The sequence below is a fragment of the Notechis scutatus genome, chromosome 11 (genome assembly GCF_049901735.1).
Source record: "Notechis scutatus isolate UNSWTSFEM ecotype Mainland chromosome 11, rNotScu1.2, whole genome shotgun sequence".
NCBI lineage: Eukaryota > Metazoa > Chordata > Lepidosauria > Squamata > Elapidae > Notechis > Notechis scutatus.
In genome coordinates this window covers 19,644,371-19,661,015 of record NC_142019.1, presented here as the reverse complement: position 1 = coordinate 19,661,015, position 16,645 = coordinate 19,644,371, and the positions used below count along the sequence as shown (strand labels likewise).

At 53.6% G+C, this 16,645-nt stretch overlaps 1 protein-coding gene across 11 annotated transcripts in view; it reads left to right on the top strand.

The window, feature by feature from the left end:
• The first annotated feature begins 2,180 nt into the window (after nucleotides 1–2,180).
• TLE3 (TLE family member 3, transcriptional corepressor) overlaps nucleotides 2,181–16,645 on the top strand; it is a 28,062-nt gene continuing 13,597 nt past the window's right edge. For 6 of the 11 annotated variants that reach the window (XM_026684669.2, XM_026684667.2, XM_026684668.2 and 3 more), the window contains exons 1-5: nucleotides 2,182–2,852; nucleotides 3,358–3,458; nucleotides 4,695–4,758; nucleotides 6,584–6,628; nucleotides 15,720–15,782. In XM_026684669.2, coding sequence (XP_026540454.2) covers nucleotides 2,619–2,852; nucleotides 3,358–3,458; nucleotides 4,695–4,758; nucleotides 6,584–6,628; nucleotides 15,720–15,782 — 507 coding nt within the window. In that variant the 5' untranslated portion in view covers nucleotides 2,182–2,618. Of the gene's footprint in view, nucleotides 2,853–3,357; nucleotides 3,459–4,694; nucleotides 4,759–6,583; nucleotides 6,629–15,719; nucleotides 15,783–16,645 lie in introns of all 11 variants that reach the window. The other 5 variants (XM_087973012.1, XM_087973010.1, XM_087973009.1 and 2 more) reach the window with 2 other exon arrangements.

Here is a 16,645-nt window from a genome sequence, read left to right as displayed (position 1 = left end):
TACCAGTTTCTTTCATCCCCACTGCAAATTGAAAGGAAGCTTAGCGGCTTTGCTCCCAGATGCCCTGATTACATGGAAGAGGCAAGATCTCTCATCAAGATGAATTGTATTTTCTTGGCTGGCTGGTAGGAGCCGCCATCTGCACTAGAAGCCACACATAGGCCAAACAGAAAGCTGTAATAAGGGGAGACTGTTTGCAATGCGGTGGGGACTTGAGCCCTCTGAGCCTGGAAGCTTCTTGATCTCGAGTTGGACTAGATGACCCGCAACGTCTCAGCCCAAGAAGTCTGGTCACCTGAAAAGGACGGAGAGATGCTACCCTCGCCCCAACGCCTCATCCTTGCTCCGCTCAGTTGCCGTCACCCAGCAGCAGTCAAATGGGGGTGAGGGGGAACCTGTTTCTGAACACCAGGCGAGTGCTTTTGCTTCATTTGGGCCAGGGGTCTCCAACCTTGGCAACTTTAAGACTTGTGGACTTCAACTCCCAGAGTTCCTCAGCCAGCAAAGCTGGCTGAGGAACTCTGGGAGTTGAAGTCCACAAGTCTTAAAGTTGCCAAGGTTGGAGACCCCTGATTTGGGCTAGTCACACATGAGGCAGAAGATAGAGAAAGTAGCGTAGGAGACCCTAACTTCTGAGGGAGACACAATCCCTTCCACAAAGCCTCCACCTTCAAAGGCGCCCAACCTGGCAGCTGGCTGGCCGGGAATTCTGGAAGTGGAAGCCCACCGCCTGAAAGCTGCTGAGGCTGAGAAGCCCTGCTCGAAGGCCTCCCAACTGCCCCTCCACAGCTCCTTCGGATGGCGGCCACTCATGGCCACTGATCCGGGCCCATCGCGCGCCCCCTCCCCCACGGCACGAAGCAGCAGGCGAGGCATCCTTGGGCCCTTCCCCGCTTTTTTTCCTGTCAGCTGGGACCGTCTCGTTCCTTCTCCACGCCAGCAGCGCCGCATCGCCAGCAAGACTTCCGACGCTTCGGGCTCCTTGGAAGGCCGCTCCTTCCACCTGGATCGCCTCCTTCCCTTCCCCGAGCCTCGATTGCCACAGTTCCCGGGGCCCAGGCGCCCAACCCGCTCCGGCCCCCTTCCAGCCGAGCGCGCCGCAGGAAACGACAGCCGAGGCGGCCTCCTCGTCAGCCCTTGGCCGCGCTGCCCCTCCCGGCGAGGGTCGGCCGGCACTGCGGCCGCCCTTGTGCAGGGGCGGGGCTTCAGCCGGAGGGAGGAGCCGCCCCGAGCGAATCCGGTGCCCTTCCCGAGCAGGAGCCGCGCGCGCAGCCGCAGGAAAGCTCGGTCAGCGTGGATTTGACGGACAGCCGACTCGGCGGAGTGGCAGCTGGCGGCCCAGCGGGCCAATGGCGGCCGGGAAGGCCCTTGTTCGGACGCCGATTGGTCATCCTTACATAGCCCGGCCGTGCTCCACGTGGGGCGGGACGCCGGCCTCTCTCGTGACGTCACGCCGGGAGCCATTTTAGCGGGGCGGGGCGCCTCTCGCGTGAGGGAAGCCCCGACTCTCGGGGGGGCAGGGAGCACTTTGCACTCTCCTAGGAACCCCGTTGCCTCAGGCGACCCTCCGGCACCGGCACCGCCCTCGCCCTCGCCTAGGAGGCAGCGGGGAAGCGGTCGGCGCCTCCTCCGGCCAGCTGCGGGAGGGGAGGATCTCCGACGGCACTGGAAATGCCCCGCGGGGGAGCGCGGCTGCGTCTCGAGGGCAAGCAGCCCCCCCCGAGGCCCTTCGCAAAGGCCGCCGCGACCCCGGCCCTCCGCCTAGCAGCGCTCCGGCTCTGCCCGCCCGGGATAGGACGCCGAGTCCGAGGGAAGCGGGCGAATCCCTGGCTTGGCGCGTCCCGGAGCCGCTCGGCGCTTCGCTTAACGGGGCGCTCGTCGCGGTTCTCCCTCCCCCGCCCCCTCGTCTTGGACGCCCCGAAATGCCTCGGCTAGGACGGAGGGCTGGGGCCGAGCTGCGCCGCCCGCGGAAGCCGGGAGCCGCGTCGGGCCGCCCCGCGCAACTGCAGCCGCCGGAGGAGGAGGAGGAGCGCCGCCGCCGGGGCCCGGGACGCTCCCGCCCCTCCTGCCAGGCCCAATCAGAGCGGGAGCTCCCCACGTGGGATCCCGGCGCGGTGATTGGCGCTGAGCGGCGGGGACGCCCCTCCCCGTCGCCTCTTTCTTCCTCCGGCCCCGCCCCCGCCCCTCCCCGCAGCTGGAGCGGAGCCCGACGGCGCGGGGCGACCCGGGAAGGAGCCGGCGCCGCTTGCGGGTGCCCAGCGCGGCCAGAGGGGAGCGGGAAGCAGGCGCTCGGTTCCGCGGAGCCCCCGCTTTGCCCGTCGAGCCTGGCCGGAGCGGGCGCCTCGGGGCAAGGACCGTGGGAAGCGCGCTCGGGGCCCTGCGCGGCGGAAGCGCTGCCGCGGCCTGGCTGGATTTCCGCGGGGCGGCAGGAGGAGGAGGAGGAGACGCCTCTCTTGGCCCGCCCGGGCTTTGTTCGCCTGCCGTTTCCCGGCTACCTGCGGGAGGGATCGCGGCGCTTCGCCCAGACTTGCTCCGCTTCGGGTTCCGGAAGTGCCGGCAGTGCTTGGCTGAGCGGCGCCGGACCGGGATCGGGCCGGGGAGAAGCCTGGGGGGCTAGGATGCCCGGGAGCGGCGGCGCAGCCATCTCGGCCGCCGCCCGCCCGGGGGAAGCTCGGCCGCCCCCGCCGCTGCCGCTCCACCCGGAGGAGGAGGAGGAGGAGGCGCGCCAGGCTCCCGGGGGCGGCGGGGGGCCGGCGGGTGCTGAGCCGCCCGCGCTCGCCTCTTTTGTCCCGGCTTCAGGAGAGCCTCAGTTCCCGTGGCGGCGGGCCATGTATCCGCAGGGGCGGCACCCGGTGAGTGGCGCTGGGCCTGGGCCGGAGAACCTTCCTCGTTTGGGCCGGGGCCGCCCCCGCCTCCAAGGTCCAAAGCAGCCCCCGAAACCCCCGTCGGGTCGGCTGGCGGTGCTTTCCCTTCGGTCCCTCCGGCCTTGCAAGCAGTTACAGGCGGGGGGGGGGGGGGTGAAGCGATAGATTCGCCGCCGCGGCTGATCGAAACTCGCGCGGATCCTGGCAAGTGGGTGGGTTCCACTTCGGAGTCCAAGGGGTGTCAACCGGCCTCTCCGGTCAGGGAAGGTCCGGAATATCCCGACTGACGGAGTCGCCTCGGTTGTCCTTTGCTCACTAAGGGCCCCGCGACCTCCCCTCCTTCTCAAGGAGCCCTTCGCCCCCGCCGAGCTCCAGCCAATCCCGCGCTCCCTCGGGAAGAGCCCAGGTGGATCTCCCAGCCTTTGCCCGGGATGCTGGGAAGGCCCACCCGGCTGCGCTCCCCTGGCCCCCTCTCAAGGCCTCTCTTCCTCAGGGCCCCCACCAGCCTGGACAGCCTGGCTTTAAATTCACCGTGGCTGAATCCTGTGACAGGATTAAGGACGAGTTCCAGTTCCTGCAGGCCCAGTACCACAGGTGAGCATCCTCCTCTCGGCCGGGCCTTCGGGGGCACTCTTCCATGGGGGGGGGCAGGAAGTAGGTGGCCCCAATCCCGTGGATAGCCCCCTTTCTCCCCCAGAAATGCTTTGGATTCCAAGCTGTGCGCTGAAGCCTCTGGGCCTGAGTGCCGGCCTTTGCTTGGGCCCAGCTCCTGCCCTCCCAGCAGTGGGAGAGCAGGCAGAGGCTAGGCGATTGACAGGCCCCCCTTGGCTGGGAAGGGCAGAGCGTTGTGTGACCATGCTGGCCACGTGGCCATGGGAATTGTCTCTTCGGGCAACGCTGGCTCCCTGCGCCCCAGTGGGCACGACGGACTGGGCAACCCTTGGAAAGCCTTGGCTCTGGAATGAGGGGCTGCTGGCTCTTTGGCAGTCCCATCTTCTGGCTGGTTAAGGAAGCCCAGAGCAGCTGGTGCTTCCCCCCACACCCCCGGGTTTGCCTGCTGTTTGTTTGAACTGTACAGCTAGTCCTCGACTTACAACAGTTCATTTAGTGACCGTTCAAAGTTACGATGGCGCTGAAAAAAGTGACTTATGACCGCTTTTCACAGTTACAACCATTGCAGCATCCACCTAATCATGTGATCAAAATTCAGACGCTTGACAACTGGTTCCTACTTACGACCGTTGCTGTGTTCTGAGGTTCAGCGATCACCTTTCGTGTCATCTGACAAACAAAGTCAGTGGAGAAACTGGATTCACTTCTCAACTGCAGTGAATCACTTGACAGGTGTGGCAAGAAAGGTCATGGAATTGGGCAAAACTCACTGAAATGTTTCACTTAACAACAGAAATTTTGGGCTCCATTGTTGTCGTAAGTCGAGGACTATCTGTATAAAAAGAAACTCCAGGAATGGTGGTTCTTTAACCGAAACCTCCGAGGATTTACCTCTTTGTCCTTGATCCTTGCTTTGAATGGAACTTGGCAGGTTGTGGACTCAGAGAGTTTGGAAGGCCGGTCCCTCCGGAGGCTTCCGCTTCAGAGGGCGTTGGTGCCTTTGGGCCTCCAGCTCTGTGGGCCGGGGTCCATTTGGGGGAAGGCTTCAACCCTTTTAGGAGCACCAGCCGCTAGTAGACAGGCAGGCAGGAAGGAAGGAAGCGTTTCGGGTCAAAATATTGGATTTGTGGGGGCATCTTTTCCCCTGTTTCCTTCCTCTGTATTTGAAAGGAAGGATGTTTTGCATGTCATCTCACTTTAACATTTCCTATTTTTTAGTCTGAAAGTGGAGTATGATAAGCTTGCAAATGAAAAGACGGAAATGCAGCGCCACTATGTCATGGTAAGAGAGATCTTTTCAGGCTCTGAACAGGACCAGGAGGGATCCTCTTGCTCCTCACTTTTTAGTCCCGCTTATTGGGGCTCCCAGAAGTAGCCCCAACGGTCATACTCTGACCGTTAGAGTATAGACTATACAGAAGCCTGGTGATGGCAGATGAGATTCTACCGAAACGTTGCTACAACTTTAAAAGCACAACTATAATGACGTGGGAAAATACCCGAACAAAGCTGAATACCTATCTGGAGGATTAAAAATGGGAATGGAAATGAATTAAAATATATAGACAAACTTTGGCTAAGGGGAAAGGAAGGAAAACATGATTATTAATGATTACGAGTAAAGTGAAGATAAAATGAGACATATTAAGAAGTTACTCTAGCGATTTTCTGGGGGGGCCATATCTTAAAATATATTTTAAAATATACAGTTGATTTAATGAATATTGGAAGTATATAATGAGAGTATTTTATTATGATTAAAGTAGGGGAATGGAAAACACCATGTGGATCCTAAATACATTGGCTTTATTTTACTTTTACTTTTTTTAGATTGTTTCTTGTATATCGGCTTAGAGAAAATTAAGGATAATAATGACGTGTAATGTAAAATAAAATAGGTGGTAGACTGAAAATGGAAATAATAGGGGATAAAGAATTGAAAACCTATGTGTGGATGAAATGATATTGATATTGAACTAATGAACTGAAATATGAAATGCAAATTTATTTAAAGTTGAGTGAAATGGATAATATGAGATGATATTATATAAGATTAATGGAAATGAAAGTATGACTGTACAAGTGTTATAATCCGGAATCATGTTGCTCACGTGAAGAGATGTGTAAAAATAAAATAAAAACAAAAACTTTTAATTAAAACAAAAAAAGATCAGTGGTGGGTAAATGTTTGGTCCCTGTGGTATGTGGTCAGCTGCTTTTTGCTCCTGCTGTCCTTTCTTCACCACAAACCCTCCCTGCGGCTGTGGCTGTCCAATCATTACTCTAGGCAGAGGGGAATAACTCGGGTGGCATGGCCTCTCCGATGACGTTGGGGTATGTGAAGCTTGCTGAGATTTCAAGGCATCGGTAGCCCCCAAATTCCCTCTTTGGGCCCCTAAAGTCTGGGTGGGAAGCTTCCCTCCCCAGTGGCTTCATCTGGCTGGGGAAACGGAGGCAGCAGTGGCTGATTCTCCTGCCAGGCCTCCAAAGAGCGCAGACTGGCATGTTTGTGGCCATTTTCTTGCGTGTTGAAAGGCGTGTAAGGAAAATAGGTTGATTATGTATTCCTTGAAAGACCATCAGCTGATTTCCTGTTCCTGCTCAGCTCTTGAGTTGTGTATGGAGTATTTCTAGGATAGCTCCAAGCACTGTATTGTGTCCCTCTATGTAGGAAAGCCTGACCTAGTTGGCATTGTTTGTAAGTTGGGTGCTGGTGGCAGGGAGCTTCTGCCCCCCCCCCCCAGATCCTCATGTTCCTGAGTTGATGGGTGGTGATGGTATCCAACCCCATGGCCTCCTCCACCCTGAGCACCTTATGCCTTACTCTGTGGTGTGGGAGGGAGGCCCAGGGAGGCTTCCAAGAACTGCTTGGGCTGTGCGCTTCCTGGAGGCAGAGTGGGGGCTCAGTTTGTGCCTGGCTCAAGGGAAGAGACGCCTGACGACCGACTTTTTCTAGTTTTGCTAGGGCGACCTGTACAAAACGGAGGTATCTGAGGTCCTAAGAAATCCAGTTTTGTCGTTTTGATACTGAATTTTGGCCATGCTTAGTTTCTTCCAAACATGTTTTGCCTAGTGACTCAAACGCTTGTCTCTCTTCTGTTTTCCAGTACTATGAAATGTCTTACGGGTTGAACATTGAAATGCACAAGCAGGTGAGTGCCTTCCCTGAAAGCCTTTCCCAGGGGAGTCTCAGAATGGACCCTCAGACTTTGGGGCGCAATTGTGGGTGGGAGTGGATGGGGAGCGCTTTTCTTCCCATTGGCCTGAATTCAGGAGGACTAAAGGATCCACAGAACAGTGGGGCTTCCTTGACTCTGCGAGTAAACTTCATTTCAGCTGTAACACTGTACATATCTTGGAATTTGCCTTGCTTTAAGCAAGAGTATGTTTTAACTATATTTATTTCCTTATTGGGAAAACTATCCCACCATTCTTTCAGGAGCTCAAGCCAGATCCTAACATGCCGTCCTCTCATTTCCCCCTCTGAGAGCTCTGCCAAATGGGTGGGCAAACAGAAGGTGACCTGCTTGCTACCCCTGTGAACCTCTCCCAATTTGAACCCAGATTCCCCTCTAGAGCCCCCCACCCCTCCTCCACCATCTGCTGGGCATCTTGCAGTTGGCAGAGATGGCACTCATCTGGCTGATGGCTATGAATTGGAACCCTGTCAGATTGTTCATTAAGGTCACAAAGCCATCTGGCGGCTGCTTCTTGCAGGTGCCTTGAAAAGCGGGTTTCTGGTTATTTGTTTTTTATTAATTAGTCAAAAGTGAGGGGCCAACTGCTTATCTTGTAAGGAAACACTTTTCACTAGTATTTGGTTAGAAATAGTGCAAGAGCACCGTGCTGCGCATATGTGGTCAGGAGCACAGAATGCCTCCTGTATTGTGCAGGAGGGTCTGCAAAAGAGGGTGGCTTGGAAAAGAAAGCACCGTGATGGGACCTAGAGCAGAGGCTGTGAAAGTACACAGCCCGTGTAATCCCCAGGGACTGATTGATGAATGAAGTGCCTGATTCTTCCCCAGGCCCTTAAGGGGCATCCGCGTGCCCTTGACTGAGTGGCCTGGCCAGAGAGAGGCGTACGCGGCCTTCGTCCCCTCTGCTGGAGAGAGGGAGAGCCGGGGAGCCGGCCCACCCAACGGCCTTGCTTGGCTGCTTTCCCTTGAACAAAACAGGGGGGGTTTCTCCCTTGATCAGCCTCCAGCCTCCCTTGTGAGAATGAAACTTAAAGGGATGATTATTGAGATCCATTCTGATGAAATGGGGAGGGAGGGAGGGAGGGAGGGGATATGGGGTTTCTTTTTTTTAAGAAACGGTGGTTCTGCAGAAGCCTCTTGTAGAGCCTGGCCTACGGCTCAAGCATGCTAGGACCAGCCTCCGGTCTTGATCTGCGGCCCTGGGACAAAGCTTGCTCAACAGAAGAGAGGCGGCTTTGGAGAGCACCGTCCTTGGCTGGAGGCTTCCCCTGTCACCCTGAGTCACTGCTCTCTCTGCAAGGTGCATGCAAACCACATTGGCTACTTGTGAGAAATGGGGCTCTCTTTCCTGCATCAACTGTCTGGCCTTTCTCCTTCACAATCCAGTCAGATAAACGTCCTTGGTTGCACCTGCTGCTTCCTGATTTTACCTTTGTTACCTGGTCCTTTTCTTGAAGCTACCATGGATGTACGTAGCTACAGATTAATGCAGCCTTTTCCCCAGCTGGCTGCCTTCCAGAGATGCCAGTTATAACTCTTGGAAGTCCCAGTTGGCTCAGGCCTCTGGGAATTAGGATTTCATCATATTTCAGGTCCCAGACTGAAGAAGGCTAATTTATTGTCATGGGTACCATAGGGACGTAATGGATAGATTTGGGGCAAGGAAATTAGATAGGGGTTATTCTTCCCTCTCTGTTGTCCCCATTCAATCTGTGGCTTGTTTTGGGCGATAAACAGTCTCTGATGGACCATTGGCTCCCTTGCTGAATGTTGGAGGTGTATCTGGAGGGGTTTGGATTCTTTAATGGGGAAATATTGCTGGGTGACATCAAATGAGCATCTTTGGTGGTGTTGGCTTTGCTTTTTCTTTTTCTTCCTGAGGCTACATGGGGCTTCCTTGAACCGGCACGCACAGCTTTGACTTTGAGGGGCTGAACCTGGAGGCAAATATTGGGACAGAGGAGACAGGGCAGTGTAGTGTGGCTTCAGAAATTGTTAGAAAGAACAGGCATCTTGGCGTTTTCTTGTGTAGTGAAGTACCTGTCAGATACAAGAAACTTGTTTAGTCAGTGTGGACACTTGAAACCTTTGAAGTTCTTCCAAGCTTCCCAAATGAGAATGATGTCATCAGAGGGATCAGACATGCATGGCAGTTCTGTGCTTATTTGTCTACTAGCAAGCCTGGTGAGACTAGAGTGTCCTTCCGAGAGAGCGAACTTGGGTGTTTCTCATGCAGTACTGTAATGTATTATTTGAAGACGGGAGTATCAGGCTGTCATGGCCTTGTCGGAGTCTGAATCTGAGGTGGAAGTCGGATAGCTGACAGGGAGTGGGAGTGTAGCTCCGTTGGCTGTGGAGGAGGCTGGGGAAGGGCAAAGTCTGGCTGGGCAGAGCAAGGGGAGAGATAGAACAAGGGAGAGGGAGTTCAGAGGAAGACCCAGGCCCACCCCCTCTTCATCCTAGGGCACACAGAGAGAAATGGAGAAGAGAGCAATGTGAGTTGCATGGCTTATGAGGGAGGAGAAGGCCCTGATTCCCTTCATTAGCCACAGCTTGGAAGACAGTTTTGATAAGAAAGGCTGCATGCGGCAGGCTGCTGGGAGCAAAGTGACTTTATCCTGTGTTGTCGTGGCTTATGTGTGTTCCTGGCAAGACGCGTGAGTTTTGACATGCCTTCAGGCCTGAAGTTCTTGCTTCTGCCCTGCCAAACGAATTACTTCAGTTTGGTTTGTTTGGACTTTCAGTTACAGTTTGTATTGTTCATGTTTTGGACTTAATTTTTTGCAGACAAAGGCTGCTGTTCTTGGGAGAGTTTTTCTCCAGCCAGAAGGTATCCTGGACATTGAGGGCAAAGTTGGAGATAATAAAGGGACTCTTATTGCTTATCTAACTGTGTTGCCTTTGTGCCATGCCCGGGTCATCACACAGGAAGATGGCTTAGGAAGAGGGCTGATGCTGTTGGGCAGCAGCTGAGGTGGAGGTTTGGCAGATGGTGGGCTAGATCCGATAGCAGCCATTTCATCCAAGCAAAGGTGGCTGTGGCAAAACCGTATGGCTGCGGTGGGAGGGTTGTGTGCCTAGACTTCACACTGTAGCATTCTTAATCAAATGCAGAGCAGAGACAGCTTCTCCGTGGCTGTCAACCATGTAGGTAAAGAAAACGTTCAGGTTGTGCCGCAGCTGCTGTTGGGGGCAAAAGGGGACGCATGTGGTTAACCATGAGAGGAAACCAATCTTGAGAACCTGGCTTATTTCCCATGGCTCTTCTTGACCACATCCTCAAAGAATAAAGCCTAAAGGGATATAGAAAAGGTCAGCTATGGATGTTTGGCTACAAATAGGTTCTGGGGGGATGAGGAGAGATTTTTGGGAATTGCTGGTGTGTATGTGAAATGAACATGCTGCATGTTAAAAGCCTTGAGAATCAACTGGGCAAAGGTGGGCTGTCCAGGATAAGAATCGTGTGAACTAAAGTCCTCATTATCTGAGTTGCTTGTTCGTGCTGTTGTTGCCTCTGCTTGTTAGTTGACTGCCTTTAACTACTTGGGATTCTGGGGAAATGGACACAAGCTGGCTGAGGAAGCCCAGCCAAGGAGAGCGAAATGACAGTTGAAGGGCCCAGCAGCCTTAAGGAGAAGCTGCCTTCTCGTCCTCTCCCAGTCTTTGTCCAGATTTTCAACAAGTAAATCTGGATTCCTAATGGGAGTGTGAAGTCCTGTAGGCCTTTCAGCCAAGTTTTGAACAAATGAATATCTTCTTAGGTGTCTGGCTGCCCTTTCTCTGCTGCACACCATTCCTGAGTCTTGAGTCCCAGAATAATTCATGTGGTTTGATGTGCCCTGCAGACTGGAGCTGAGCCCTTCTTGATGAATGTCTCTGGTTAGCTTTGACTAAAGAAACTATGCTGGAGCTCCACCCCCGCCCCATTGGACATTACATTCAAGAGATTCTTAAAGCACAATTTCCAAACCCAAGTTTGCTATTTCAGAATCTGGCCACGAGGCCCTGGGTGGCATAATTGCCCATTGGTGGAGGGTCCAGTCTAGGCTCTGGGCACCTGTTCTGCACTATCATTGGGGTTGGAGCCCAGTAAATGCCAGTGGAGGAGGGACAATGTGTTGTAACCCTGGGAGTTGTTTCTATTGCTGTTTTTGTGTAACGGGCTATGAGAATGGCCTTGGGAGACAGGAGGAAGAGCCACAACTTAGAGCAGCATTTCTCAGGGTGAAAATGGAGGTTGAAGCTCATATGATGGCCAAGATTGAGAAACGCTGACTTAGACAAGGGCCTGATAAGAGAGAGTCGAGTCCAAAGGAGGAGCAGGGGTGGAGGAAGCGTACCTCAGAAGGGACCCTCCCTAGTTCTGTGGAAGGGGAACGTTCAGACTTGCACAATTCTGTTACAGTAACCTCACCATCAAAATAGTATTAGTATTCATAGTTTTGGTTTCCTGTTCAGACTATGTTGACAGCTGACATTTTGTGAGTTCCCCAGAGTTATTGTATATAAGGTGGATGGCCACAGAGGTGTGTTGCAACGGAGCTCTGGCTGACCATCCTAACTGGGGCTTCTATTTGGGGTAGGGCTCATTTTACAAGGATCCAGAAAAGTCACGCTAGGACTTACTTTCTATTATATCCTATTATGTATAATGTATGTTATTATATACATATAATTTCAGATATATTAATAGTGCTTTGCTAGGTGGGACTGAGTGGCAGAGACATAATAGATATGAGGAGGCAGATTGTTGGGGGCAATAGGCTGACTCTGTAAAGCACTATAAAGCGGTATATAAGTCTAAGGGTTGTTGCTATTCATATTGTGCCTTTGTAAGTGTCCCAGAGTCATTCTAGGAAATTGAATGGCCACATAAATCAGGTCAGCCAATCAATAAAATAAACTTCAGGGATGTATTGGTGAAATCCCCCTGGTGCTGAGCTTGACTCAAAAGAGGCCAACCTTTTACTTCCGTTAGCTGCGCCCTTCACGCCTGCCTTGTTTTATCAGGGAATGACTCTCATGGAACAAAACACTATATTGGGGGGGTGGGGGTTTAGAAGAAGATCATTGCGATCATCAGGTGTCCTGGTGATCATATAAAGGACTGATGAGGCCGATTAAAGAGCTACCAAGCTAGGGGCTTCGACTGCACAGGAGCGGGGATGTTGACATGCATTATATCAAATATGAAGAATCCTTTAACAAAGGTCAACTCCACCTTAAAGGTTCTAAAATTGTGCAAATGTGCCCTTCCCATATGGGCAGCCCACCCGTCCTATGCCTCTCACAATCTGCCAGGGGTGCATCTTCCTTTCGGATAGCCTCCTTCTCCCTTCCCTGTGCCTGCTCTTCGAAATCCTATCCTTGCAGATCCGCGGCCTCAAGCCACACACTGATCTAGGCCTGATTTTCTCATTTTTGTTCCCACATTGGTCCTCTTTGCCCTTTGCAATTGGTAACTCCAGAGCTTCTGCTTGTGCCTGCATGCAGACTCCTCTCTGTGAGTAATTCTCATCAGCAGGTTCTCCAACCTCGCTAATGATGACTTGCAACCACAAATAGCTTTCAACAGGCCAGGGAGGGCCTGAGAGTAGAGAGCACTTGAACGGGTGCCCCTAATTGTCTGCCTGAGTGAGAACTGCCGATGCTCAAGGACTTACGTTCATCTGCTTAGAGAGACCATATTCTGCTTTCAGCAAATCCTGGAGGCACTTGGGTAGGTGGTTGCGTCTCTCTTAACTCTGAGATTTGTTGGGAAATTGGCAGTGAACAGAAGCCACCACAAAGGCCTTGGAGGAGGAGCCAGTATTCCCAGCAGAGGTGAGAAGCTTCAGTTCCCCTCAGCGTCTGGTAGCCCAGGGACCAGGCCGTCTTCCTGAGCAGCACCTGGCCGGTCAGGCCTGTGGCGCAACTAGGGGAAGATGGGTGAGAAATGCAGGGGGCTAAACTGTACTGGGCCTTGGGGGCTCTAGGACCAGGGAGAGAGCAGGCTTGAACAGAGGGTAGGTGGGCTGGAGTGGCTGCTGTGTACAGAAAGGAGGAGGAGTTCCTGGGGGGGGAGGAGAAGACCCAGGAAATAACACCTCGGTTGCTTTCAGTCGCCAAGGTCCTGCCAGAGAGACTTCCATTCCGAGAAGGGCCGCCAAGGCAAGGAGGGTTGTGAGGAAGGTTTGTTCTGTCGGCTAAAGAGAAGGCCGTCTTCAGAGGTTCCCCTTCATTGGAGACCTTCAGGCAGAAACTGAACGGCCATCTATCCAAAATGCTTTAGCAAACCCTGGACTGTTCCACTCTATCGTTGCCCAGTGTGGGTGGTTGTAGCTGTTTTCTTCTGACTATAGAGGAATAGCATGGGTCTTTGGACTGGAATTGATCAGGGAATTTAAGGAGCCCACCTCTTCCTCTGGCTCACAGGTTTGTACTTGGCACGAGGAAAGCCTGAAGCAGCAAGTGGCCAGAGTATCACTGATCGGAAGGGTGAGGATAGATAAGTTCAAAGAAAGGACATTCGGTAGCTGGAATTGGCAGCCTCCTCTGTCAGGTGGGGCAGGGGGGTGATCTCAGCAGACACGGAGGAGCGTCTTGCGTGGCTGGAGCTAGAAACTCATGGTCTTCAAGTCCCAAAGGGTGAAACAGGTTTCGTCCAGAAGAAAAACCGTCCTGGGGACAGGAGGTTGCTTTGCTAAAGAGCAGGGAAGAGGCATCGGTGCCCTGGAGGAAAAAGAACCCGCATTCTTAATGGGTGCCTAAGGGATAAAAATCAGGGGTAAGACAAAATACTTTTTCCCCTTGGCTAAACCGGCCGTGGGTGTGGCCAGCATGTGACACATCCGGGCCACGAGTGTGAGAGCCCTGACGGAAGCACGACAACAAGCTAATGCATTGCACTCTGTGAGGTGCCATATATGTGGTGCTCTGGATGAGGGTTTCCAAAAGAAAGCTGGATTTGGTCACTGGTGTGGTTTAAGAGGATGTTTTCTCAACGTTTTTTTTCAGGTACTGGCAAAGCTTACAGGTTTCTGTCAACTGTCCAATTAGTGAACCCAAAAAAGGGAAACACTCTCAGGAGAATTGAATTCCCCAAAATAAATCTTTATTGGATGCACCATGTTAGCACTGAAGAAAGCTCTGAATTCTAGCGTAGATGCTTGCCCTGTTAAACAATACTTTCTCCTTCTCCCCACCCCTGGGTGGTCGCATTGTCCAATTATGAGACGCCCTCCTGTTACGGGAACCGTCCGTCCCTTTCTCAAGCACCTGCCGCGAGTGACCTTGATGGCTTCCAGGCTCTCCCGATCTCTGCATCCATTCTGCGCATTCTCCGCTTCCCCCTTCCCTCGCCCCCAGTTCATGGGCAGGTTGAAAAGCATTTAAGGTTTGAAAGAAGCAAAACGGTTCAATCTCGACAGTTGCACTGTAATCGTGTGTCGTGTAGCCCTTGTTGTGAAGCTCCTGTTCCTTTTGGGGTGGCCCATCCTGTAGGCAAGAGTCATATGTTTGGTCTGAGCCTTTGAAAGGACAACTGGCGTTCAATCTGGCATTAAACGACAACTGCAAAGCTGTACTCTTGGGCTGGCAGGGAGCAAGTTGCCCTGGATTTCCAGATGTGTGTCCAGGAGGAGGTGCTGGAGACCCTGAAGCTCTTTCTCGTGTCTCTGGGGGTCCTTCCTCCTGGTGACGCCGGATTTGGCTGGGGCTGGAAGGTGTCTCTGCAGAAAGAGCCATCACTTGAAGAGCTGACTCCCAAGGGAGCAAGAGCCACCTGGCATCAAGGTGCTGGAGGTGGGCCCACCTGTTCCTCCTCCTCGCCCCTTCCCAACCTGACCTCCCAGGGTTTGGCAGACCGAGTGGACGCGGCTTAATGACCTGGCTGAGCCAGTGATTCTGCAGCTCCCTGCAGTCTGTCCAAGAGCAATTGGTGGTCCTGGGATGGGGATTAGGTGGGTATGGTTGCCATGGAAACCAGAGGGTGGCGAATGAAGGTCCATTTGGGACGAGGCTCGTGATCCAAGGAAGGTGCCTGTTCAGGACTCCTCTGGCTTTGGCGCCCGAGTCTTCCTTCAGTCTGAGAGGAGGGGGAGGCATCTCCCAAACCTATCGGGAAAATCACCCCCTTTGGGGAAGGGTGTCTGAATCCTTCTGAGAAACGGATGGATTGGAGGCCTTTGGGTGCTTTTCTGTCGCAGTTTCAGCTTGTGGAGCTGTTAATTGTTTAGGCTGCCTCTAACTGCTTAAAGGTGGAACACTGTTTGTAGTGATCTGGCTGCCTTGAGGGCTGACTTTGGGGATCGAAAGGCAGTCGGGCACCTGGCAAGGGCTTGCTCTCTGCATCTGGGAAAACACTTCCCCCCCTAATGGCTTTGCAGAGCAATCCACAGACGCACAAGGGTTCTGCTTTCGGGGAGGAGAGGAAGAGATCAAACTACACGGAGTCTCTGAACCAGTTGAGTTCCTGCCGTTTTCCTGGTGAAGATGTCCCAATCTTGACCAACGGTTAGCTTTTGTCTCCCGTTGTGGTCGGGCAGCTGGCAGAGGCTGAGCAGGAGGCAAACGTCTCCCACAGGAGCCCTTGGCAGGCCCAGGGAGCAGGGGGAGATGGCTGCCCGTGGGCCTTTTGGCCAATTTGAAACCCGGAAGGCAACCCCAGGAGTAATATGGAGCATGATGTTATTCCAGCAGAGCTCTGCTCCTCCAACATGGGTTCAAGGACGGTACTTCATCAGAGCTGTAGGCCGCCTCCTTGAATGAAGAAGGCCTGTGCCCAGCTGCGGTGGGGGGGGTTGGGGGGGGCTGAGGGCAGAGGGGTGCAGGTGCTTGCACATTGTTTAGCTTCTGGGGTCTGCAGCTGGACTTGATGCGCCATCCCAGGTTTGGCTCATTGAAGTTTGACTCCATTGTGGCGATGAAAGAAGGTCTTGTTTTTCAAGTACTTGCAGAGTCTCCTCTATAAATGCTGGTTTCAAATGAATTTTCTTCTGAAAAAGACAGTCCCCAATGACAGTCGGTTGACTCATTCTCTCTTTCCTCTCTCTCCTCGCACTTTTAGACAGAGATTGCCAAGAGGCTGAACACGATTCTCGCCCAGATCATGCCTTTTCTGTCACAAGAGGTAAGATGCCCTTTGGAATGTGGGGAGAGGCGGAAAGTCTAAGCCAGGGGTGTCAAACTCGACTTCATTGAAGGCCGCATCGGGACTGTATTTTACCTCGGAGGGCCAGAGTGGGCGTGGTCAGCTCGACATCCCTCGTGTCAGGGGTGCCTGTGGTGGCCCGAGCCCCCGGCCAGAGGAAACAGGCTCCTGAGCTCCGTTTTCGGCTGCAACGGCCTCCTGGAAGTAGCCCTCTGCCAATGACAACAGAGCTCCAGAGGGCTGTGGGCAGCCCAGCCGGGGGTTCTGTTTTGGCTGGCAGAGGCACCGCAGGCCAGTCTTTCGCCGGGCCTTGAGTTTGACACCCCTGGTCTAAGCCATACTTGGGATGCCCCTCCACAGGCCCCACTGTCAAAGTCTGCCTCCTGCATCTGACCTGGGCACCCCTAAGGAACATGGCAGGAGCAGGCCTGTGGCACCGTTTTGCTTTCACCTGGAGACAAGTGTCGGCCCCTTTCCCTTCTGCACCTAAGTACTTTGAAACACTTTCCCTTCTTCTAAGGCCACCTGCTTGCAAAACTGCCTGCGCCTGCCATTGTGGTCTCTTTCCTGTGCCAGGCCAGATGGCAGCCTGGTTTCAGTGTGCCCCTTAATAGCCTGGTTTTCCTGAATGTGGCGTGGGTGGGGCAAAGACCCAGAGAGCCCACCTGCCAACTTCTTAGCTGCGGGAAACCCACTTCCCTTTGTGTGGCATCGGTTGCCTCCCTGCCCCCTCCAGCCCCTTCCTTCTTTGCTGGTGGTGTTTATGCCTCCTTTTCCCGAAGATTGCGGTTTCCAAGACTTGCCCACTAGATGCGATTGGCTTGAGCCAATTATGGCCTACA